The following is a 27,119-nucleotide window of genomic DNA, read 5'->3' as shown; positions in this document are numbered from 1 at the left end:
GAAAGTAGTGATTATTTTCCTTGTGAATTTATAATATAGTATTATAACCATATTTAGAATATTATGATAATAAAGTTAGGGTCATAGGTTTGATTCCCATATAGATTGATTAGTGTTGCTATTCCATAGCTGTATTGCTAAGCTTGGGATCCTAGCTTAAGTCTTTTGGGACAGTGGCAAACCCATGAATCTCCTTTGATTCTGTATGTAATTTTAAAAATGCAATTTTTATACATTATATCTTTACTTATTTTATTAGATGAAATTTCTTAGAGTTAAATGGAGTCTTTTAAAATCAGCAATTTATTTATTTGTTTATTTGTTAAAGTGTCTAAGTCCTTTATTGCCTCTATCCCTGTGTGCTCTGATCCCCCCCCCCCCCCAGAAGCTGTGAGGCTCTGGAGAAACCAACATACATCCTTTTCTCTACTCCTGCCCCCCACAACAAAGGTGCTAGTTCTTCCCCTCCCTAGGTTTAAGGGAGGGGCCATAGACAGTGTCCCAGCCTCTTCTTTCAGCCTAGAGATAATATAAACTGGAGAATAGACAGGACCTGATGGATGGAGGGGGAAATCGTGATAGGAAAGGGTCTAGTGGAAATGTTGGGGGAGTGGGGATAGTGGAAAGAATTCTGGGTCCTGTCAGGAAAATTAGGTTGGGGGTTCTCAGTTTGGGCTGTAACTCATTGGATGACCTTGAATAGTTCTTTCCCCCTCAACGAATTTGTTTTTAATTTCTGCAAAATTAGGGTGGTTAAACTCTTGTGATATCAAAGGTCCTTCCCGGTTCTAAAAAATCAGCAATTTACAAGTTAATAGTAAATAAAACTAAAGTTTTTTCCATTTTATAATGTTCTGTTTATAGTTAAGTTTTTTTTTTACTCTGAGACAGACTAACCAAGTGGATAGACCACAATGGACTTGACTTTAGGAAGACGAGTTCAAATCCTTTCTTGGACATTTACTAGCTGGGTATCCCAGGAAAAATCACTCAATTGCTCTCAGACTCAGTTTCTTAATATAGTTTAGTAATAATAATAGCTTGTAGCTCACACAGTTGTTATGGGGTTCAAATAATATATGTGAAGTGCTTTGCAAACCTTGCCTTAAAGTGTAATTTTAATGTGGACTTTTAGTGAGATATTCATTGACCAAATAAACCTACTATCTTTAGAATAATTTCTTATACTGCCTAAAGAAAATCATATCTTTGACTTCAGGAGACAAAACTTTGAACAGATAGATGCTTATTTGTTATTTAATTCTGTGTAGATAATCTTGCTAATATTTTGATCTATGAACATTCACTGGAAGGTAATTTTACATGAATTAAAATACTTTTCTCTTATCATATATTGTTTTGTTTCCCTGATAAATGGAATAGCAACAATAATAAAAATAGTAGCTCAACTCAGTAATAACATATATAGGAATAATATCAGTAATAATAATAATAATAATAATAACTCATTCACAATTGTGCTTCACTTAGAGTTTACTTGTTTTATATTTCAGAACAGAGCTGTGGGAAGGGAGTGGAAAATAGTTTCTATCTTACAGATGAGAAATTGAGACCCGGATAAATTAAATAATTTAGCTAAGGTTATCCTGGCAGAAAATAGCAGGGTTGCTATTCAGATTCAAGTCTTTTGATTTTTTCTATTAACACCTTAAATGCTCTTTGAGACTGTACTTCAGGAGTTCTGGTGCAGTGGATAGAGCACTGACTTGGAGTCAGGAGGACACAAGTTTGAATAAGGTCTCAGACATTTGTTTCTTACTAGCTGTATGACCTTGAGCTAGTCACAACCCTTGAACCCAGGGCCTTCTTCAGTTGCCTTGATTCATGTCTAGCCACTGGATCCAGATGACTCTGGAGGAGAAAGTGAGGCTGGTAACTTAGCACAACTCCCCCTCACTCAAATTCAATTCATTTGCTTGTCTAGACATCACCTCCCTGATGTCATGGTCCTCTTCAAGAACAAAGGACAGGGGGCAGCTAGGTGACACAATGGATAGAACGCTGGCCCTGGAGTCAGGAGGACCTGAGTTCAAATCCGGCCTTAGACACTTACTAATTACCTAGCTGTGTGACCTTAGGCAAGTCACTTAACCCCACTGCCTCGTAAAAAAAACAACTAAAAATAAAAACAACAAAGGATAAATCTCATCATTAACACCTTACTTAGCTAGTAAATGGTAGAGTTGGGGATAAGAGTTCTTGACTCTAAATCCACTGCTGTTTCTGCTCTATTGTTCTATATCACACAGTTTAATCCTTAATAGTTTTCAATCAATTTTATTGTTCAGTAATTTTTCAGGTGTGTCTGACTCAGTGTCCTCATTTAGGGTTTTCTTGGTGAAGATAATGGAGTGGTTTACCATTCCCTTCTCTAGCTCATTTTACAGATGAGGAAATGGAGGCAAACAGGGTGAAGTGACTTACCCAGGATCACACAGAAAGTGTCTGAGGCAGATTTGTCCTCAGGAAGATAAATCTTCTTGACTCTGGGCCTGGCGCTATGTGCACGCTGGCCCCTTTAATGGCTCTTTTCAATCAATAAGAAGTAGTACTTAGCTTGTGCCAGGCCCTGTGTTGGGTACAGGGCCACAGAGCAAAAACTGAAACTTCCTCCCCCTCCAGGAAATCACGTTCTACTGGGGGAGACAAAGTGGACCTGGGGGTTTAGCAATACAGGGTTGTTTTGGGAGTAGAGACACTTGCAGCCTGGGAACTCTGGAGGGTTCATGCTGGAAGTGGCACTGGTTGAGTATTGAAGGAAACAAGGGACGGAAAGGCTCTGGTGAATTGTGCGTGTGGTGGTTTTCTCTCTCCATGTTTTAGAAGGCAAAGAACATTTCATGGAGATCTTTCCCCTTGTATTCAGATGTATTTCAGGGAAGTTTGTGGTTAAGTTTATTTGTGTTTGTTAAGTGAATAATATTTTCCTGTGGTGCAATTAAAAGTCCTTTGGCTCTTTAGCATGAGGGCTTGAGTCAGAAGCCACATTCACTGCCTGTGTGTAGCAGTCAGTGTGGGTCTCTGGGCCTCTTTTTGCCCATCCAAGTGCAGACTTCTGGAACCAACTTAGGGCCTTGGAGCTCTTCTTACCAAGGCAAGTCAGCGACTGACAGGCAGTGGAGAACTTTCCACACTTGGGCTCCCAGCTTCTGGAATTCTGAGAGGTTAGGCACTCCTTGAACTGGGTTTGGAGGACAGAAGTTCAGTTCTCAATTTTTTTTTTAGGTTTTTTTTTTTTTTTTTTGCAAGGCAAATGGGGTTAAGTGGCTTGCCCAAGGCCACACAGCTAGGTGATTATTAAGTGTCTGAGACCAGATTTGAACTCAGGTACTCCTGACTCCAGGGCTGGTGCTTTATCCACTACGCCACCTAGCCTCCCCCAGTCAGTTCTCTATTTTCTAGAGGAAGTGAGGTGGAGCATCAGTAGCAGGTGTGCCAGACTGGGAGGCCAAAAGGGCTGAGTTCAAAGGCTGCATCAGACCTTATGACTCAGGGTCCTGTGCGAATCACTTGGCATTTGACAGCCTTAATTTTCTCATCTGTAACATAGGATAATAATAGTGTGGAATCTGTTGCATCATTTACCTCCCAGCTAGCTCTTATTCTTCCCTGTACCCTGTGAGGGGGAGAAATAGGAAATAGCACAGATTGAGCCTTTTACTATAATTATACTTCATTTGATACACTCATATTTCATCTTTTTAAAAAAACTTTTATATTTCAGGAACCCACTCTTATTATGGATCAAGACATTAAGCCTGAGCCAGCTTCCTATTCTCTTCCAAGTTCTTCAGAACCGCTGTTTTCTATCCAGATATTAGAATTTAAAACAAGTTTTTTAGAGGCATTAGAAGAATTGCGCATGAGAAGGGTAAGCACTTTGTTGATGCTTTGATTATTTTAGAGTATTTGATTCTAATCCTTTCATATTCCTTTCAATATTTCAAAAATTATTTCCCTAAAATATTAGTTCCAATTTAATTCTTTAATGGATCTGTGATCTTTTCCAGTGTGAGTATTTCTCTAAAGGTAAAGACTAAAACCCATTTGTGCTTTCTCATCCTAGGTGACTGTTTTGGGTCTTTCCACTAAACTTACACATGGGGTCTGCCCGCTGTGCAGGATAATCCTGCTGGGTCTTTTGCCTTTACCAGCACATCTTTTGTTCCTCCTCATTCTCCCTGTATCACCGGCCACTTCCTTCTAAGTGATGACTTTTATTCTACCATGTAAGTCATCTCTGATAACATGTGGCAGACTCTTTGCTACACCATAGAGCTTTCTGTTACACTTCGAGTCTACCTGCACTCTAATCCCTGAGAATTGGTAGGGCTTCATGGTGTTCTGCAAGGAATACAGGTAGGAATACAGGTGCTCAGGGGAGCCCTTGGGAGTATGGGCTATGTGAGCAGCTTCCCAGTGCGATTTCTTCTTAGCCCTGTTCTGTGCTGGACACCGGATCAGTCCCTGGAGACACAGCAGCAAAAATGAATCTGCTCCACATACATTCTCCATATATATGCAGAATAATCTATAGGGTAATTTGGATACAGAGGGCGGTGCTTAAGATGAGCTTTGAAGGAAGCAAGGGTCTAAAAGGTGAAGGTGTCCTAGGGAGAGGTGGGGCATTCCAGGCATGAGTGTGGTGTATGACAAATAGCAAGAAGGGCAACTTGACTGGACCTCAAAGGATGGGACCTACTGGTATGGGAAGGGATTGAAAAGCCAAACTTAAAGAGTATGTTTTTGATCTAAAAAGAAATTCATTCTTTATTCATTCAATAAACATTAAGTATTCTATTGTACCAGATGTGCTAAGTTCTGGAGATACAAAAAATGGCAGCCTAACTCATTATCCATCTATTCAAGATATGTGTATATATATATATATATATATATATATATATATATATATATATATATATATATATATACACACTTAGCTGTGTGTAATCTAGCTCAATAGACTGCCCATACAACTTCATATCATAATCTATATTCAGCTCAGTATTAGAGCTGGCCCTAGGGCAGAGTTGCCCTGGCTGAAGATTGAATTTGGAGTAAATGAACCATATCTCACCCCTATCTGCCTATCCAGGCCCTAGACTTGGGTCCTTCTAGATTCCAATACCTGCCTTTGACTGTCTGGTCATAGGTCTCTGGACAGGACCAGAGATTTGCCATCTGTTCTGACGCTGTCCATGCATATCCCAGTATCATTCCCACTTTCACTTCTTACTCTTGTAAGAATGATAATCAAATCAACAGTCTTATTGCTCCTGGGAAAGATTTGGCATTCTTGTTGTATAGTCTTTAGAAACCCTGTTCTATATTCAGAGTCCCAGGCTGCCTTCTTATATGGCCATGTTCTGTCCCATCATACTTATCCCTGTCATACTTTTTTCTCTGTCTATAGCCCAATTCTTCCTTTCCTAAGTTTATTTCACATGATTTCCCTTTGAACACTCTGCATCTTCCCAAACTTAATAGTTTCTGAATCCAGGATTTTATCTCTTGCCTTAGAGCTTTTATATAGACTATCTGTTACACCTAGTCTATACCCTTCCTCTTAAAATCTTTAAAATTTAACCCTTATGCTGTTTGCTATGTAAAGTTTTCCCTAGTGATTATGCTTTCTTACTCAAATAATCATGTATATATTTATCAGTTTATTTATATTTTGTATTTCCTTCCCCCAAGTCCTCTCCCTCTTGCATTCTATAGAATGCAAGCTTCCTGAAGTCAGAGACTAGTTTTTATTTTGTTTTTAGTTCTCCACAGCCTAGCACCTTGCACTTAATAGGGGTTTAATAAATACTAATTGATTTGAATTTTCCAAATACCTTCCCCTTCCTTGTGAAGAGTCCAAAAAAATTCCCCAGATGCCCTCAACAGAGTTCTTAAATGATCCCTGAGTTAACACTCTTTTATGTAATAGTCATAATGTGTGCCATTTACCTTCTGAAACTTGATTGCACAATGTTCAACTGGGCATATGCTTGCATTGATGTTTTCCAAGTTCTGTCCAGACTGCCTCCCTAATAGAGGAGAATGTTAAAATGCAAAACAAAAAATAATGCTCCTGGGAATTTTCATTTGGGGATTTCTTTCAGGAGATGACTGATGAATTCTCTCTATTTCTACTTTAGCCTCTGGGTCTAAGATACCTTGGGAATTTTTTTTAAGATTTCTTAGAATGTGATGTCTAGACTATTTTATTTTTGGTTGTGGCATTCAGGTAGTCCAATTTTTTTCTGTTTGTTTTGCATTTTCTTTTTGAGTATTGTATTGTTATTTCTGGATCTCAGGGACAGTCCAGGGACCTGCAAGATTTCAGTGAGCCCAAAAGTTTTGATCCAAGACAAAGTCTGATTGCTGCCCCCCTAGTCTGAGCTCTGTAAGTTCCTGACCTAGATCGAGGTCTGAGCAAACCCTGATGAGCCAGATGAGAAGCTCTGTGGATTCTCAGTGTGAGTTCTATGTTCCCCTTTGGTTTAGAAGTGAGATCCTGTCTCTGCAACTGGGGTCTGAAGAACACAGCTGCTGCCAGCTTCCGAACTGCTACCACACACTCTTTTCTAATGGGGCCACCATTCTCCTGTGCAGGTTCCCTTCTCAGCCTGCCTTAGCTCTGTGACCCAGAATTGGATAGTGGGTGAGGAGCAGCCAGTTTGCATCTGTCCCCTTTGCAGTGATCAGGGATAGGTCAGGTGATGGCCCTGTGGGCTGAGGAGCTCTTCACATGGTGGACTTTTGACTGAATCAGTGCCCTGTGTCCACAGACTTTTGCCTCTTTATCCTGAGCTGGGTTGGACAAATGACTTAGTGTGACTTTTTTTTTAGGATTTTCCTAAAAGATTTGGTCTTCTGTGTTTCCTAGATCTGTTTAGAGAAGGGAACTCACTGCATGGCTTCCTCTTACATTCTTGTCTTGGCTCCATCTCCTGGAGTGGCTCTTATGGAGGTTAAAAATGGAGCTTCAAAGAAACTCCTGTCTGGGTGGGTGTGTGGGTGGGTGGGTGGGTGAATGATAATGTTCTTCTAATAGAAGAGAGAGAGAGAGCTGTTCAATTCTTTTTTCTTTTTTTCTGCAAAGCACAAGGATAGTTGGAGAAAAAAAACGAAACACAGACAGCTAAGTTGACACTAGGAAATACTAAGAAAACACCTATTGGCTTGGGTTGAAGTAGCCAGGCTCTCCAAGGCTTTTCATCCTGACCCTTCTAAGTTTGTACCATGGGGTGGCTAGGTGGAATAGTAGATAGAGCACTGGCTGTGGATTCAGGAGGATGGGAGTTTGAATCCAGCTTTAGACACTTGCCACTTATTAGCTGTGTGTGACCTTGGGAAAGTCACTTAACCCTGATTGTCTCATGCCCAGGGCCATCTCCAGTTGTCCTGATTCATATCTAGCCATTGGACCCAGATGGCTCTGGAGGAGAAAGTGAGGCTCAGGTGACTTAGCACAGCATCCCCCCTCTCTCAAATCCAATTCATGTGCTTGTCATGCCATCACCTCCCTGATGTCATGGTCTTTGAAAATAAAGGACAGACATTATTATGAATTGGTACTGTCCTTAACAAACCTGTGCAAACAGACTTATGGATATTTAAACCTGAGCACATAGGACTTAAGAAGAGCCTGAACATGGAGGCTCATGTGCATGGTTTAGCAAATGTGGGAATGTTTAAATTCTAGCTTGTTCTGAAAAAAGGTTTGTATGAACTCTGTTTAAAACTCTAACTGAACTAAAACTCTTAGCTTGAATTTTATTTTGATCTAGTTTATATTCTACTAGAGTGACAGGGTGCTATTTATAGGGGAGGAAGAGCCAGGGAGACTTGAATTCAAGTCCAGCTTCTAAAACTTTTTGATTGTATGATCTGGGGAGAGTTATAGAAATTCTCAGTGCTCCTAGGCACCCTGGAGGTATCATTCAGTGAAATAATAGGCCTAATAAAACAGAATTGCATCTTACCTCTGCCTATTGGAACTCTTACTCTCATCCACCTGTACCTCATGTGGACAAATAAAAATGTGAATTGGGGTGTTCAGACTAAATTTTTTGTGCAGAGGAGATGGTCTCCTTCCCTTCTAGGAATAGTGGATGAAGCATTGTTGGTAACGTTGGTTCTCAGTGAGGTGAAGCACTGCTACAGGCACCAGGGATTGTCTTTCTACTGTGCTCCAGTACTGATTGAGTTTGTATTCTGTTACCTAGAAGATTTCTGAGGATTTGGGCCTATTTAATAGAGTCTAGTTTCTTCAGTCTAGTGAATAATGCCATACTAAGAAGGCTAACTGCTTGTACTATTGTTCGGATTGTGAACCAGGAAGTGGAATGGGATTGAGGATGCTGTAAAGTGTCCTCAGCTAGGCTCTACAATGAGATGTAAATGCAGGGAGGGTCTCTTTCAGGGCAGTTTGTCTAGGCTTGTGACCAGTAAACCTTTTGCATTAGGAAAAGTTATTCCTGGCTCCTTGGCTATTATTGGGGTGCTAACTAATATAAGGATTGACAAAATAGCAATTAGGTTGCCTGACTGACTACATTGGTCTAGAGGAATGATATCATCAAAGAACTTGGCTGGTTCTTGCTGATTGGCCATCAGCAGTCATCTTTAGGAAATCTGGTGCCTAGGGAAACTTTATTTGCCTGTGGCTTTGAAATGAGATGACCTGTCTCTTCGAAAGTGTGGCCCAATTCCACTGTATCATTCCATGAGGTTGCTGACTGTCAGTAAGCATTTATGAAGCACTAAGTGCTAGGGTTGTAAAAACAAAAGACAAATGACAATTCCTGCCCTCAAGGAACTTCCAGTTTAATGGGGAGACAACAATGAGAAAAACATGTACAAACAGAATAAAGAAGAAATAATTAATAGAAGGGATGAACCAGAATGGGATTAGGAAAGATTTTCTGTAGAAGTTGGGATTTTATTTGGGACTTGAAGAAAGCCAAGGAAGCCAATTGGCAGAGATGAGGAAGGAGTCTATTCCTTTAATAGGGAGCAGTCAGTCAAAATGGCCAGGCAGATGAGGGGGTTAGTGTCATTGGATCATAGAATATGATGTGAGAGAGGGAGAAGAGATGACCTATGACCTCCTGAGACAACCCATTTTACTTTTGGATACCTGTAATTATTAGAATGGTTTCCTTACATCAAGCCTAAATTTGCCTCTTGGCATCTTCTAACCATTACTCCTAGTACTGTCCTCTGGAGTCAGATAGAATTAGACTATTTACTCCTAAGGTGGCAAAGTCCTAACCTGAAGCGATTGAATACATTTCTTGAAGTCTTCTCCAGGTCTTCTCTGTCTTCAAGGTCTTCTACTAATCCTCAAGCTCTCTTCTGAATATTCTCTAGCTTATTAATGTCCTTTCTTGAAGGTTATCACCAAAAACTGAATGTAACACACCAAATGTAGACTGACCAGAGCAGAATACAACAGGATTAGTACTTCTTTATTCCTGTAAGCTAGGCTTTTTTTTTTAATGCCATATAATGCATCAAAGTCTTATTAGACTTTTGGCAGCCAAATTACACTTTTTACTCATATTCAGAGCATGGTTCACTAAAACTGCCAAATCCTCCCCAGAAGAACTTCTTCCTCGTGGTGCTTCCCCTGTTTTGTTCTTAGAAATTTTAGTTTTTGAGCTCAATGAAAGAGTTTACATTTATTCCCAAATGAAAGAGTTTACATTTATTCCCAATAAATTTCTTCTTTTTAAATTCAGTCCAGTGTCTTATTCTGTCAAGATGTCTTTGAATACTGACTCTGTTATATATATGTGTTAGCTATCCCTTCTAATTTTCTGTCATCTTAAGAAGTCATAAAAATTTGAGAATATCACATAAAATATCAAACAAAAAAAGCATATCTTTCTGGGATGTCCCATTGGAAAGTTCCTTACAAGTTGACAAGAACCTGTTAATAATTCTTTAGACAGACAGTCTTTCAATCAATTCAAATCCATCTAATTGTATACCCCATCTTTTCTCCATAAGAATAGCATGAAATAAATGCATTATCAAATTCTTCACTAGACTATTTCTTCAACATTCCTCGGAGTTACAATTTAGCAACTGTATTTGAAAAGGAAATAAATAAGGCAATCCCTATGTTTGATCTACTCTGGATAAACTTTTATTTTTAATTTATTTTTTATTTAGGGCAATGGGGTTAAGAGTGACCTTGCCCAAGGCCACACAGCTAGGCAGTTATTAAGTGTCTGAGGTCAAATTTGAACTCAGGTCCTCCTGACTCCAGGGCCAGTGCTCTATCCACTATGTCACCTAACTGCCCTCTGGATAAACTTTTGTAAATTCTTTCCTATTCTAGATATACATTAACCATGCCTTTAATAGCATGTTCAAGAATTTTGCCAGGAATCTTAGTCAAAGCTTATTGGTCTATATCTCCCTTCCCAGTTCCCCCTTCCTACCTTTTTCCTCCTTTGGAGGTCTTTAAGCAAAGTCTGAATAATCATTTTTAGAGTATACTGTAGAAGGAATTCTCACATGTCATTTGGATTAGATGATCCCAGAGGTTTCTTACAAGTTGGAATTCTGTGAAATGTGTTGCCATAACACTTTGGTACCTAATGTACTAAACCACAATATGGGATATGGTATTTAAAATATGAAATAGAAAAGGGTACATAGATAAAAGACAAAATATTTAGGTTGGAAGCAACACAGTTTTAAAGGCACTCAAGGAAGAATTTTCAAGATATAAGGAGGAGGAAACTCCAAAATAGTAAAATAGATCATTATTATAAAAAAAGTAATTGAGAAGACATCAGCAGTTGCTCACTTATTTGCCTACATTCTCCTACCTGTAAATTTCTTATAAGAATGTTATCCGGGTGATGGCCATCTCATTGAATTTACTTGTTAGTACTTAGATTTTGGATATGTCCTCTAGATAAGATGATGAGCTCGTTCTAAAATTGCATTGAACAGCAGCTGGGGTCATATTTTGGAACTGGCACAGCACTTTCAATGATCCTGAAGTTCTTCCCAGTCATAACAATCCACCTCTTAAGAGTCATTATTTTCTCAGTGACAACACAGGATCTCAGAAGAATGAAAACTGTATGTGCTCTAAAAGCTTTCAGAAAGGCATATAGTTGGTACATATTGGCTGCAATACATTTTTGGTATGAGGGTGGGAAAAATGGGCAGAGATAATAGGTAGACATCTTAAGTATTGCACTAATATCCAAAAAGTATTTTAAAAAGGACTTTAGAGGAAGTCCTTCACTATATTAGTTTTTCTTTGGAGGATTTGTGGAAGAACTTGGACAAGAATTACACAGGATAAGGAAATATGATAGGTTTGCCAACTCTTATCAATGAGATCATGAATTTGTTAAAGTAAATGAGAGTGAACAAGTTCTCAGAGGATAAGTTTAAAGAGAAATCGAAACACTAAGAACTAAGCATCAGTGCACCTTTATAATTATGGTTTAAAAATCATGATAGGAGATATAAAACAAACAGGGATGTAAGAACAGAATCAGGATATGGTGGTAACAATTGCTTCAGAGAATTCACAGAGAATTGATGTCTGAAGTGTAAAAATTATCTTCTGAGTTTGCCATTTAAGAGTGGTATTTTAGTATAGAGGGAAAATTAAAGTTTAGTTTCATGGAAGTTAAAGAGAATGAATGGATGAGGAAATGAAAGCAGTGGGTGTGGAATACACATTCCATATATTTAACCATGAATGAGAGGAGAGAAATAGAATGTAAGCTTCAGGGGACTGTAGGGTCAAAATTTGGCTTTCTCAGTTGAGGGGAGATGTAGTGATGAGCATTTGGTGATCAACTTTTTGGTTGTGTCATGAAACAAAAAAAAATACAAAATGGTTTTTAATCTATGCTTCTCCTTATGATTCTTCAAGGTACAAAGAATCAATTTTTAGATGATCTTTAAACTTTAGTTTATCTTAGTATTTTTAAATGTGATATCCTTGCCCATTTACCAATGAGTGAATATACATATCGCTAGAGGAACTGAACCATATCATTACTGAAATTTTTTGCTATAAACAAAACCAGAATAAAGAAAGAAGTTGCAGGTTAATGGATGGCTACAAGTACTTTTTTATTATTTACTTTTAATATTCACTAAAAAAATTAACTTCTGAATTCTGTCCTTCCCTCCCATCCCTCCTTCACCCTCTGTGAAGGCAAGGAATGTTATATCAATTATACATGTGATATTATGTAAAAATATTAGCCAATTTCCAAATAAAGACAAGGAAAAAGTGAAAAAATATGCTTCATTCTTCATTCAGATTCCATAAGTTCTTTCTTTGAAGGTGGGTAGAATCATAAATCCCTCAGATTTGTCTTGGATCATTGTAATACTCAGAATAGCTAAATCATTCACAGTTGATCTTCATATAATATAGCTGTAACTATGGACAGTGTGCTCCTCACTTCACTTTGTATCAAATCATGTAAGTCATCCAGGTTTTCTGAAACCATCCTGCTTGTCATTTCTTATAGCACAATAATATTCCATTATATTTATATATCACATCTATTCCACTTACACTTCTTATACTGATCCATTATTTCTTAGCCAGTAACAGATTATTTTGTTGATTTATCACTTTTTAATACAGTTTGAAATCTGTTTACTGCTAAGCCACCTTCTTTCACATTTTTCCTTCTTGATTCCTTGGTATTTTTGACTTCACTGGTACGTCTTGCAGAGGCAAAGAAATGAGCTGGTGTAGTTTTTTTTTTATCATATTTCTAAAAGTAACAGAAAATATTATTTCATGGGATATCTAGTTCCTTCATTTTGTGGTACTTGTATTTGTAAAAAGACCACCGTCCAAATAATTGATTATATATATCAGCCTTGGCTGTTGAGGATGAAGCAGTAAAGAAATTATATGAAAAACTCAATCAGGCAATCCAATTTAAATCAATATGGGTTTGAGGGATTTTAGATTCAGAACAGGAAGGGACCTTAGAGGCTTTTGAGCAGGGACTACTCATTTTGCAAATTTATTCTGGTACATGGTGAACGCAAGGGTGGAAAAGAGTAATAGGGAAGGTATGGTTAAGGAAAAAGGAACACAAGGGGTGATAGACTTATAGGCTACCCAGAATCCACACACTTTTATTGTATTAATTTTTTATGTTTTTGCAAGGCAAATGGGGTTTAAATGGTTTGCCTGAGGCCACACGGCTAGGTAATTATTAAGTATCTGAGGCCAAATTTGAACTCAGGTACTCCTGACTCCATGGCTGGTGCTCTATCCACTGCGCCACCTAGCTGCCCCTTTTTTATTTTATTATTATTTTTTTAGGAGCCACACACTTTTATACAAATACTTTTATTAAGAAAAGAAATAGTAAGTGTTAGACATAGGGATCAACAAGTAACATTATGGAAAAGGAAATCATTTATATTTTATTGGAAAAGACTTGTACTTGGTGTGGAAAATATATCTGCTGTCAGTGTGTATTGACATGTCAATCCAAATATTAGAATTAGTTTTTAAAAAGCAAGTGAAATGGATAAAATGAGGGAAAAGTACAGTGTACAAATGATAGAATTCAATACTGAACTATTTTAGCAAGCAGAAATGGGAACTGGAGGTCAGAAATGACATCATTGCCACCTGCAGTAAATTTAAGTGTTATAAATTTGTTGTCCCAACAAGAAGACTAAAAGAAGTCAGAAAGTATCTCAGAACTATTTTAATTGCTTAAGGGAAAGAAATTGTGGACAGAGGCAGCAACAATTTAGAATTTGAACTTGTAACGTTTTATGAAAAAGGATGTTGAATGAATGTATGGATTATTTCAAAAAACAGAAAGAAGCAATTGAAGGTAAAACTATCTTAAAATTTGACAAAAAAGTCCACTTAAGCATAGATATATCCTTAAGAACAAAAATGGGAGGAAAACAATCAGAAGAAAAATAGAAAACATCTGTAAATATTATCATAATGTTTTAGCCATCAAGAACAGTGGAATCAAGAAAAATCACTAAAGTGAACAAAAATGTGAAAAGTAGCCAGTTTGGATCAAGTATACATAGAGACACATTGCTGGAGGAAACAATTGTGAGAATTCTGAGGGATCAATATGTAAGATATTTGATGGAGGAAAAGATACCAAGATCATGGAGGAAAAAAATCTGAAATCTTGTTAATAATATCCCAGATGCCTGCCTTGGATTCCTTTATATCACTTATACAAATTTTTTTTGTGCAAGTCATTGTCTATAAAAATGGGGGATTCATGCATGAGGGTATTAGTAGGAGATAAAGTTTTTACCATTTGTATTCAACATTGGACCCTTTATCACTTTGCAATTGATTGAAAGATGTAGAGAATATAATGTCCCACATTGCTTATTATTTGTAAATTATGAAAAAAATGATATGGTAGTACCTCGAAAACTATTTTCCAACAAAGTGTTTACCATTTATATATCAAATCATTCAAGATTTCTTGAAAGATATATCAACAGAAATAACTAATCCTTGACACTGATTATAACTATCAAGTGAGACACACAAAAAAGGAACTATATACTCGCTAAAGGTGTTTTCCTGGGAGATAGCCTTTACAAAGTTTGAGTTGAAGACAATTTCTTGGTTTTTGGTAAGTTCTTTTAGATGCTTCTGTTAATGGATGATATTGTACTAATTGAATTAGACTGAAATACTACACAGGTTCCTCAAGAGATCTCTAACCATTCAAGAGTTTGACCTGACCATCTACACAGGAAAGAGCAAATGGTTGAAGAATGTTAATTGCTGAGAGTATGACATATATTTGGATGGAAAATCTAATGAACTTGTCTAGCACTATTAATATTTGAGACAGATAATACAGATAATCAAAGAGTTGGGTTTGAATTTGATCAGGAAGAGACTGGATTGGATTGGTTTTAAAAAATTGCAAAGTTCTTTTAGTGATTTAATTGTAAATTCCTTGAATGAATCCCAAGTTTTCCATAGAAACAAAGGGATATCTTTCTAATATCAGTATTTTTTTGTTAGTGTGTATAGAGTGAGATGTGGAATCCAAGTCTTTAAAGAACTAGAAATATACATCACAGAGCAATGGAAATGTTCATGGTATATGTGAGCAGGTTGCCACAAATAACTGATGAGGAATTTGGAAGATGAATAGAAACAAATGATCATCAAGGAACTTTATGCTAATAAGCGAAAGTGGGTTGGTTATGTGGTGAGAGTGAGAGATGACAGATGTTTACTCCACTGATAATCTTGAAATGTCAGGAAAAATTGAGGTAGACTTGCTACATGTTAGATAATAAATGTAAGAGAGGGCATGGACAAAAGTGATATCAGATGAGCAGATATGGATGAATTACAGCCTATTTTATTGGAGTAACCCCCCCCCCCCATTGATAAGATCACAGATCCATCTGAGTATTTGAGTAAGGCATGGTACAGGGAAGAGGGGAAATATTGATGATGCTGGATAAAAGAGGGTACATAATTTAAGGGACAAGATCTTAGAGAAGGTTAACTACTTTTTTTTAGGTTTTTGCAAGGCAAATGGCGTTAAAGTGGCTTGTCCAAGTCCACACAGCTAGGTAATTATTAAGTATCTGAGGTCGGATTTGAACTCAGGTACTCCTGACTCCAGGGCTGGTTCTTTATATCCACTGCACCACCTAGCCGGGTGGCTTAGAGAGGGTTAAGATCAACAGCATGGGTGAGAGGGCTCACCCTGGAAATGAGGAGAGAAAGCTGTTTCTGTCATACAGTTCTGTGAATTTGGTTCAGAGAAGTTGCTTGAATCGGAGAGAAAAGATAATGAAGGAGCTCTTGGTAGATGACTTTAATACCGTATCTATTTAATCTATGATTGGGAATAAAGTTTCATAAGATACATTATAAGGAAGTAGAAGGGCTTGTGGAATCCCAATCTTTTAGAAATTTGTGTAGTAAAATAGTTGTATCACTTATAGGATAATCCTAGACAGTTTATTATTTATAGGATAATTCTAGACAGTTTATTACCACATTCTATTCAAAGTGGAGGCCTAAATTTAGCATTCCATTTTCCTCTGACAGATAGAAGAACATGAGGGTAGGAATGGACTAAAAGGCCGAGGGAACAGCTGGAGATCTTAATCTTAGACCTCTAAAATTAGTATTAAAAGACAGTGGAATGATAAAGATCCAACTGTAAAAATTCTTTGGCAAAAGCAACCAGAGAAATTTTTTAAAAACTTTGAATTTGGTTCAGAAAACAATAAGCCAAAAACAATTTAAGAAATTCCATTGGATTTGATTTTACTGCAAATAGTTTCATAATGAATAATTTGAATTTTTATACATAAAAATGGATTTCTCCAATTTCATTTCATTTACTTGAAATTATTTCTAAAGTAACAGACATTTTTATTAGTGAAACTCAGGTTTATTCTGTATGATAAAAAAGGATAATCCTATTTCAGTTGAATTTTGGAAAGACAATATAATTAAAGAAACAATATTTTACAACATGAACAAATTTTAAAAAGTTTTACATATTTGAAGTATTGTGTAAAAGAATTTTTGTAAAATACAAAAATAGTACCATTGTTTTTAAAATATTTTGACTTTTTACTATATAAAGTAATGGAAACGAAATACTTTGGTGACAGTTTGAAGGAAGTTCAACACATCTTTCTATATATAATATAAAGTTCTATTTTTCTATTTTTTTCATACATATTTGCTGTGAACTTTGTAGAGCAGATGTGGGATAGAAAAATGACTTTGGAATTTCTTTCTTTTGATAATTTATCAGACAAGCTGGCTGGCAGTTTTCCCTCAAGGCTAATATATTTTTGTCTTTCTGGTGGCCTGGCTCCCCTTTACATTTTTAACACAGTTTGACCTCTCCATTATATTTGATTACAATGTTAACCTGTAAAAGTGACTATTTTAAAATTTCAAAGAATTTTATGAATTTATTTCCTGATAGAATGTATTATAAGGGAAACTTTTGTTCATTTTATATCATTAAGATGAACTTAAACATTAGGGAATTGAAAGGGTTACTATTGTATTTTTACTTTTTAAGTGTTTCATTTATAGTTTATGGTAATTTTTTTAAATAAATGCTTAAATTTATTTCATAGTGATTACATATTTAAAAATAAGTAGGTATCAGCAAATGAGAAATACTTTTATTTAAGCAGATATGCTTCCTTTATGTGATTATTTACTTTATTACACACAATGCCCTATTTTATATGTGATCCAATTTTACCCACAATATTTCAATTGATTTAATAAAAAAATATTTATTTTGTGACTGGTACTGTGTTAGGGACTATAGTCATACATATGAAGTATAAAACAGGGTTCCTGTCCTCAAGGAACTTATAATTTAATTGAACAGCTAAAGCGAACATGTGAAGGTAACGATTGTAAAATGGAGATAATCATTGCACCCATCTGGCAGGGTTGCTGTGAAGACTGAATGAGACAATATTTGTAAAAAATCACTTCGATTTATACCTGGCTTATAGTAGGCACTACACAAATGCTTTTTGCCTCCTGTGGCCACTGAAGTGATTAAGGAGCAATTAAGAGATAATTAGTATGTTTTTGGCTGCAGCTATGGTAGGAATTGAATGGTGGAGAGGGTTTTTTTTTTTTAGGTGTGGGCTGGGCTAGGGAATCCACTGAAATCCCTTGTAACTCTGAAATTCTGTTATTCTGAGTTTAGAGAGGAAAAGATGAATTTGCATTAGTGAAGGAGGCTTCCTGGATAACTTGGGAATTAAATTAATCTTTGAAGGAACATTAGCATTTTGATAAATTGGCAGGAGGGAAAACCCTGCAAGGGTCTCCATAGGCGATTGTAAATTGAAGTATAATACTAGGAATTAACATAGTTTAATTGAGAGTGAAGAGATTGATTCTCTGGGAGAGGGATTGTTCTTGGTAGAATGAGACAACTGGACTTGGGGTCAGGAAACCAAGACTTGGGTCCCACTTCAGACATTTACTAACTGTGTGACTACAGGCAAGTAATTTAAATTTTCTGTTTCCTCATGAAGGCTTTTGTGAAAAAAGAATTTTGCTACTGTGAAGAAAGTAATTTTCAAAACCTAAAATTACCTAGTGTGAATTATTGTGTTTTTTTTTTTTTTTTGTGGGAAATAAGGTTGAAGAGGTAGGGTGGTTGGAATTAGGAAAGCCAGGTATAGGAATTTAGACTTGATTTAATAAGGCAGTAGAGAGGCATTGTAGGTTCTTGAAATGGGGATGATAGGATAAAACAGTGGTTTGAAATGACTAAGATGACAATAGTATACAGGAAAGACTGGATGAGGAAGACAGTGTGTGACTATAATACTATCTAGCAGGCTGTTGGAATAATTCAGGCTGGAAATGATAAGATTCTAGAATAGTTTGTGGCAGGGGAATGACAAGACACTAGGTGTATGTGAATAACTAATAATTTAAAACAGGACAGCACTTATCTCTCCATACAAAAGAAGGCCCAGACCTAGAACTTCCACACCTCGATGACATTTTCTTCCTTTAAGAAATCAGTTCAGGCAGTGACTGACTTTTCCATAAAACCTTTCTGGACATCTCTGGCCCCAAGTGAAATGGATCACCTGTCAGTTTTTGCATACATGTCTGAGTCTTCCTTTGACATCCTCCTGCTCCTTTCTGACATTTTTAAACTTTTTTTTTCCATTTTAAAGTTCTTGAGAGCATGGAGTGTCTTTACATCTTTGTATTCACAGCATGTGGAACAGTGTTTTGTACAGTTGGTGCTTAGTATGAGTTTGTTGTTTAATAAATTCCAGTTGAATTCACATGATGAAATGAAGGTTGGCATTTTAGTTTTCTTAACCTGAAATATTTCATTTTCTTCTCCCTTAATTTCTCCCTTAACTCTGTTAACTTTTTCCTTAAACTTAAAGGGAAGGAATTGAGCAAGTTCTAGCACTAGGGTGAATACTTGAATAAATGCCACTTTTCCTTCTACAACTTCAAAGTGCAATTTCCTTATTTTAGAAAAGGTGGAAAATAACTTTAAAAATGTATTAGGTAGGGGCAGCTAGGTAGCACAGTGAATAGAGCACTGGCTCTGGAGTCAGGAGGACCTGACTCAGACACTTAATAATTGCCTATCTGTGTGACCTTGGGCAAGTCACTTAACCCCTCCAACCATTGCCTTGCAAAAAAAAACACCTAAAAAATAAAAACTATAATAGTCATACCCTGATTATTTGATGTAGCATTTTAAAAGGAAAAAGAAAGATGAACTCTGGATCTTATTTTCCTATTATTCATATATTTTTATTATTCTAAAACTGTGTGGAACCATTTGTCTAAGGTGAAATTCTAGTATTTAACACATACTAAATATTATTTGGAAAGTTATTTTAAGACTTTTATAGTTATATTTATTTGAGGAAAGAATACTTTTATCTCATCAAAAACTAAACCCCTATGAAAGAATGATAACTATTTGATGGAACTGCATGAAAAATTGAATAGTTCAATTTCGTAGGAGGTGTATTATGAGTTTGAAAAAAGATAGTACAAGTACCTAGCTGCAGTTTTGACTGCTTGGTCTTGAGCCAGCTGTACTTTGTTCCTAAATCTGTTCAGGGTCAAGAATTGAAGAGGCCTGACCAATGCACAGCCCATCTTGTAAAACTACAGCCTGAAGCAAACACTTTAAAAAAGCATGACACTTTCTAAAGGTTATAACGAGTAAATAAACCATCAAATTACTCCTCTTTTATTGTTTTTGTAAAAACACTTAAATCCTTGTAGTCCTAAGGCATATAATAAAAAAAAATAAATGGAAGGTTCTGTTGTACTTTATTCAAGTTCCACTGTATGCTCTTCCTAAATTTATTAACTTTTTGTATGAGCAATTTAATTTAGCAAACATTTTTTAGTACTAACTTTTGGAAGTGCTCTTATTATGTAAATGGAAAAGAGAAAAATAAAAGTTAAAAAAAGTAAAATGACATGACTTTTCTGTAAAAATCCTGAAATTTAATAAAAACAAATACAGTAGTAATAGAGGCTAAATAAAACAGCCAATGATTGAAGATAGCTACTTTTCAGGCTTTTATTGTTGGTACAGTGAGAGAGATCCTGTATATTATTGTTAGAAACATGGTTTCCTCCACAAAATGCAAAATTTTTTTTAGAATAGTGAGATGTTATTTAATGTGATTTATAAATAACATTGCTAAGTTTTAAGTTATAAATACTATTGCTAAGTTTTTCCAAACAGTGTTCCTATCAATTATTATAATTTATTTGAAAGTTAACAAAAGTTCTCCAAAATTGCTGACTTCCAATATTACTGATTGAAAATGCCAATTTCTTCTATTTAGTTTATTCATTTTCCTGAACTTCTAATAACACCTGATTTAGAATTCTTTTACTGCAGTTATTTAAATCTGCTAAGTTTGTGATAAACTTCTTGTGAACAGAGACTGTTCCTCACTCATCTTTGTATACCTCAGAGTGCCCCAAAGATATGAGGAACTTAATAAATATTACAAAGAATGAACATTATGTAAGTGGACAAGGAAGTTGGAAAAAAGTCTTTTTGATAGATTTATTTCCATCAGCTATATTTAAGAGAATCCTTAGTTTCTATGAGGTACATATATTCTATGTGATCTCTGACTTCTAGGAGTTTAAATTATAGATTCATTATAAATTTTTAAAAGTTGAATATTTAAATTTATGGTTTATTACTGATTTAAAATTTTTTAAGTTATTCAATTTGTATAATCCTTCAAACATCAGTATCAAAAAATTCAGTATTTTCCAAAGATTTCCCATCTCCCTATTGAATTATCCTTATTACGAAGAGTAATAATTAAGCAAAAAATCCAGTATAGTAACTGTTTCTGATAATCTTTAGATAATATTTGGACTTGATAGTTTCCTACTTTTCTACCATAAAGGCAAAAATATTTTCATTATCTATTCTCTAAGGCCATCATCGATTTGTCATTTCATTGATGACTTTTTTAGCCAATTAACATAGGAGCTATGCATTCATATTTACTGGGTGGTTTTCTTCTTAGTTACTTGAAACCTGAAATATTATTTCTGAAGTTATACTTTTTCCTTTGTAAGTAAATATACTTGCCTAAATTCAACACTGGCTTCTGAGAAGGGAAAGAAGTAAAATATTGGCATGTATTGACAAGTATGATGGTAGTACTTGTAAGGGATTCTTGGCCTTTCAAAAGGGTTCAAGGTCTCAATTAGTAAATACTATTCAGATAGTAAATTTGGGAATTTTGAGTTTCTTTTTATAGGTTGAACCTATCATTCTTTTTTTTTCAAGAAAACATTTATTGCTTTAAATGATTACAATAGCCTTCCCCATCTAGAGAAGGAGAAGGGATTAGCAAAGGGAATGGGAGATGAAAAAAAGGGAGTTATTTAGAACAAGCTCTTTTCTTCTAAACACAAATTACAGATGCACTAAAATCCTCCATATCCGTGAAAATGAAGAAAATCTATCCCTTAAGAAACTTAAAAGTAATTCAAATAACACAAAATATGATTTCGTTAGTCCAGATAACCCAATCCTGCTATCATGGAAATGGAGGATTTCTAGTACCCATGATGCTCCTCATATCTCAGTTTCATTAAAGCAGAAAAAAATTAAAGTTCACAATGTAATAAGACTAACCAATAGGTTAGCAATCTACTGAATGTATCTGGCTTTATGCAAGCTCTCTACACAGAAAAAATAATGATAGAACTACATCTTAGTGAGGAAACTACAGCTTTAGTGAGGAAAAATAGACATCATGGAAATTCCATAGATGATCTGCATCAGTAGTTGCCCAAATATTGAAGTACTGAATAAGGAACCTATCATTCTTATATAAAGTGGAGAACTTGGAGAAGATGGGGGAAATGGGGGTAGTGAAAAGTTTTAGGATTTAATAGTAAATTCCTAATTATCATCTGAAGACCCCAGTTGCAAAAATTTAATTAAGTTAGTTATTTGTCTTGAATTATTTGTAAATGTGTTCTTATCATTGGAGAGGAGGATGAATGAGATGAAACTCTTAAGGGCCATGTTAGCTTTAATATTTTGAGTTTGTGACTGATTTCTTTGGGGATTTTACAGTCTAACTGAATTACACTATCATTGTTATTACAATCTAAAAGCATTTATTAAGTGCCTAATTATGCATGACTTTGTACTAGGTCATGATCTCTGGAGTTTTACAATTGAAGGCCACACTGACAAGAATAAACATATGAGACAGATAGAAATAGTAAACCAATTATGAAGATAGGAAAGTAAATACATACACACACGTATATAAAATACATATATATGTATATATATATATATATATATTTATTTTATTACCAAAATAATGATCATTGTCTCTGGCTACAAGAAAAAAAACAAAACCATAATGTAGAAAACTTTAATTTAAATAGATCTAACAAAATCTCATCCATTAACTTTGTGGACAGAATGTAGAGTTGTAGTTAGATGGATTAAAAACAGGTTGAATGGCAGGATCCAACTTGGAGTGAAGTTTCCTATGATGTGTCCTAGGGATTACTCCTTGATGCTCTGTTTCATTTTGTTTTAAAAATATTTTTATTTAGTGATTTGGATAAAGAAGGCATAGATAAAATATTTATCAAATTTGTGGATGATTAAAAATCTTGGAAGAATAGTTAATAGGTTAGGTGAAACTTAATAGAATTACTATTACTTAATTTTCTATTGTACCTGTTAACAAGTTGTATTTTCATTTTAATTAGATATCTTTTTGCTTTTGCTTTGTCTGAGATCACAATTGCTGTCCCTGTTTTTTTTTTTTTTAACTTTAATTGAAGCATAATAGATTCTGCTCCAGCCTCTTACCTTTATTCTGTGGTATCCCTCTGCTTCAAGAATTTTTTTTTTAGGGTTTTTTTTTTGCAAGGCAAATGGGGTTAAGTGGCTTGCCCAAGGCCACACAGGTAATTATTAAGTGTCTGAGACTGGATTTACTCCTGACTCCAGGGCCGGTGCTTTATCCACTGTGCCTCCTAGCTGCCCCTCGAGAATGTTTTTTGTAAACAGTATATTGTAGGATTCTGGTTTTTGATTCACTCTGCTATCTGCTTCTGTTTTATGGGAGAATTCATTCCATTCATATTCACGTTCAAAGTTATGATTATAACTGTATTTCCCTCCTCTTTGTTCTCTCTCTCCTTTCACTCTTTCTCTCTTTACCAGTCTTGTGCTTCTGTCTACACTTCCCCCATCCATAAGAAGATATCTGTATTCAACTGATTATGTATATTATTCCCTCTTTGAGCCAATATTGATGAGAGCAAGGTTCAAATGATGTCTGTTGCCTACCTTCCTAGCTTCCTCTCCACTTAGATAAATCTTTCATGCCTCTTCCTGTGAAAGAATTTGCCCCATTTTACTTTTCTCTTTCTTCTGCACCTGGTGTATTCCTCTTTCTCACCTAGTGTACTCCTCTTTATCATCCTTTAATTATTTTTTATGTTATTCCCTCAAATTCACTTTTTAATTGTACCTTAAGTCTATGTACATTTTTTTCTAGAAGTACTATTAGGATGACAATTTTTAAGAAGTATAAGTATCATCTTCCCATATAGGGATGTAAAGAGTTTAGTTCTAATGAATCCCTTATGTTTTCTTTTCCCTTTTTACTTACTTAAGCTTCTCTTGGCTCTTGGTATTAGAGATCAAATTTTAGGATTCAATCTGATCTTTTCCTTATGAAAGCTTGAAATCCTTCTATTTCGTTGAATGACCATTTTCCCCTTGAAGTATTCTGTTTAATTTCACTAGGTAAATGTTCTTAATTATAGTCCTTGATCCTTTGCCTTCTGGAATATTTTGTTTCTTGACCTCCAGTCTTTTAATGTTGTAGCTGCTAATTTCTGGGTAATCCTAATTATGGCTACTTAATATTTGAATTGTTTCTTTATGGCCACTTGAGTATTTTTGTCTCTACCTGATAACTCTGAAATTTGGCCAGTTTTTTTATTTTGGGAATCTCTTTCAGGAGGTGATCATTGCCTCTTTTGCTCTCTGCTTCCAGGATAATGGGAGAGTTTTCCTTGATATTTTCTTGCTGTTTAGGCCTCCTTTTGATTATGACTTTCAGATAGTTCAGTGATTCTGACATTGTCTCTCCTGGATCTATTTTCCAGGTCATTTGTTTTTCCCCTTAAGTATTTTACATTTTCTCCTGTTTTTTTCATTCTTTTGAATTTGTTTGATTCTTTATATCTCATAGAGTCTCATATTTTCCTTTTGTTCAAATCTAACTTTTAAGGAGTTGTTTTCTTCTGTTTTCTACTTGCTTTTCTATTTGACCAGTTATACTTTTTCAGTAGTTGTTTTCTTCAGTGAATTTTTGTTATCTTTTTAATTTTTAAGCAGTTGCTTTGTCCAAGTTGTTGAGCATTTTTTCATAATTCTCTTGCATCACTCTAATTTTTCCCCACTTTTTTTTCTTTTACCTCTCTTATATGTTTTTAAGCTCCCTTTTTGAACTCTTCCATGAATTCTTTCTGGGCTTGAGATGCTTCTCAATTTTCTTCGTGATTTTGCTCACAGGTGTTTTGATATTGTTATCCTTTTCTGAATTTGTGCATTTTTGTGCACAATAAAAGGCCAAAATAGACAAGAAAAAGACAACAACACAAAAAGAATCTGATCGTAGATAGTTATTGTGGTGACAGAGAAGATCAAGACAAATTCAGAAAAGGACAACGATGTCAAAGCACTTGTGGGCAAATCCCGAAGAAAACTGGGAAGTGGTCTTAAGAAGATAAAATGATCATTTTTTCTTATGCAAAGTTGAAAAGTGAAAATCAACACATTAGAATTAGAAGGGAAATTAAATGGAAAATATTTCCACAGAAAATTTTTCTGACAAAAGTCTTATATAGGCTATGTAAAGAATTGATACAGATGTGATCATAGGGTCGGCTAGGTGGCACAGTGATAAAGCACTGGCCCTGGAGTCAGAAGTACCTGAGTTCAAATCCAGCCTCAGATACTTAATAATTGCCTAGCTATGTAGCCTTGGGCAAGACACTTAACCCCATTGCCTTGCAAAAAAAATCATAATAAAAATAACACATAATAATATGATAGAAAATATATAAGAGCAAGAGTTATTCCTAATAGAGAAACAAATGATCAAGGGATTTTGATGAACAGTTTGCAAAGGAAAAAATGGAAGATATCAACAACTCTAAGGCAGAATACTCCAATTAACTAATAATAAGGAAGAAATTAAAATAACTCTGAGGTGTTCCTTTTGTGGTCTATTTGAGTATTTATAATGCTCAAAATGACTTGATTATGTTGTTCTTAAGACAGTATTTTTATTACTATATATAATATGTATATATAAGTTCTCTTGGTTTTGCTCATTTTTCTCTTCATTTCATATCTTTCCATGTTTTTCTAAAATCATTAAGCTCATCATTTATAGCACTGCAATAGTCATCATAATCATACATCACAACTTGTTCAGTCATTCCAAAATTGATAGGCATCCCTACAATTTCCATTTCTTTGTCACCACAAAGAGAGCTTCTGTAAATATTTTTAGAACATTATGGGTTCTTTTCCTCTTTCCCCAATCATCTTGGGAAACAGATCTAATAGTAGTGATTATACCTATTCATTACAGTGAAGATATTATGTTGTAAAGGGAGTATGAAGGGTGAGTTGGTAGGCTTGCCAGAGATACAGAAAATTAACAAAGAAAAGAATAGGTTATCAATAAATATTAAAAATATGTACAGAGAATAATGGAAGGAAATTCAAGGAGGAATAGCCAAACAGGTTAGCTTTAATACTAGGTTTCCCAAAAGTCCTTAAAACTGTACTGTATACATTAAAAAAAACTAAATCACAGAGATCCACAGGTTCATGTTGTGTCTATTCTTTGTATAAAGAAATATTCATGCTAAATTCAAATAAAAATGAAAAAACCTTCATAGTAATAAACATAACCAACTTCACAGATACAATATAAGAAGAGAAGTGTTAAGAGAGGAGTTTATCTGAGATTCCATATTTATTTTGAGGCATCTGTGTATTGTGGCAACTAGAAAAAGCCAATGCTAACAAGTTACTGTAAACAAATATGATGGTGGTCAGATTGAAGGCGTTGATAATGACCTTTCTTCTGATCAGACCACACTCCAATTAATATAACCCTTATCAAACTAGAATACCTTTAGTTACAGAGTCAGTCAGTCAAATGTATAATACAGAGGGGAACATTTCCTAAATAGCTCTGAAGAATAAATAAGTTAACTACAGGTATATACTGGTTGTAAAAAAGTCTTTGATTGGAAGGAGATAAATGCTTTAATCTACAGAATAAAATGTCATGATGCTACACAGAAAGTGTACTGAGATTGGTTGAGAATTGTTTAAACTCTTGGAGCATGTATAAAAGAGAAAATCATTTTGGAATCTGGAATTTAAATCTCAGGCCATCCCAATGGTATATAGGACTTCTAGTCAGGCCAGTGGGAATTGCTTGTGGAGGAATAAAGAGACTCTTCTTTGTAGTGTCTGCCTTGAGAACTAATCTAGAACAAACTAGATGCACCGAGGAAAAGCAGTTTCAGCATTCTAACAAGGGATTTCTCTTTAGAGTTGGGAGTTCACTCTAAAGGAGAATTTCAAGAAGACTCCAGGAAGAGAATCTAATGTGCAGATCTTTGATAGTAGTTCTTTAAACATTCCTTGAGTAACACTGTGGAAGTCAGTATGCTCAGTAGTCTTAGTTTGGGCCTACCACTTTTTCTAATTCTATATGCCTTTTTATATTGTCTTTTATGCTGCTTTTTAAAAAAGATTTTATTTATTTTGAGTTTTACAATTTTTCCCCCAATCTTACTTCCCCCCCACCCCCCACAGAAAGCAATTTGTCAGTCTTTACGTTGTTTTCATGTTGTAATTGATCCAAATTGAGTGTGATGAGAGAGAAATCATATCCTTAAGGAAGAAACATAAAGTATAAGATATAGCAAGATCAGACAATAAAATATC

At 35.3% G+C, this 27,119-nt stretch overlaps 1 protein-coding gene across 1 annotated transcript in view; it reads left to right on the top strand.

Moving 5' to 3' along the window:
• CCDC73 (coiled-coil domain containing 73) overlaps nucleotides 1–27,119 on the top strand; it is a 160,954-nt gene that overhangs the window by 20,816 nt on the left and 113,019 nt on the right. The window contains exon 2 of the mRNA XM_074230433.1: nucleotides 3,746–3,892. Within this exon, the coding sequence (XP_074086534.1) occupies nucleotides 3,761–3,892 (132 nt within the window). The 5' untranslated portion in view covers nucleotides 3,746–3,760. The remainder of the gene's footprint in view (nucleotides 1–3,745; nucleotides 3,893–27,119) is intronic.

The sequence above is a fragment of the Macrotis lagotis genome, chromosome 3 (assembly GCF_037893015.1).
Source record: "Macrotis lagotis isolate mMagLag1 chromosome 3, bilby.v1.9.chrom.fasta, whole genome shotgun sequence".
Taxonomy (NCBI): Eukaryota; Metazoa; Chordata; class Mammalia; order Peramelemorphia; family Peramelidae; genus Macrotis; species Macrotis lagotis.
Note: the sequence above shows the minus strand (reverse complement) of the source record. Positions and strands in the feature narration are given on the sequence as shown.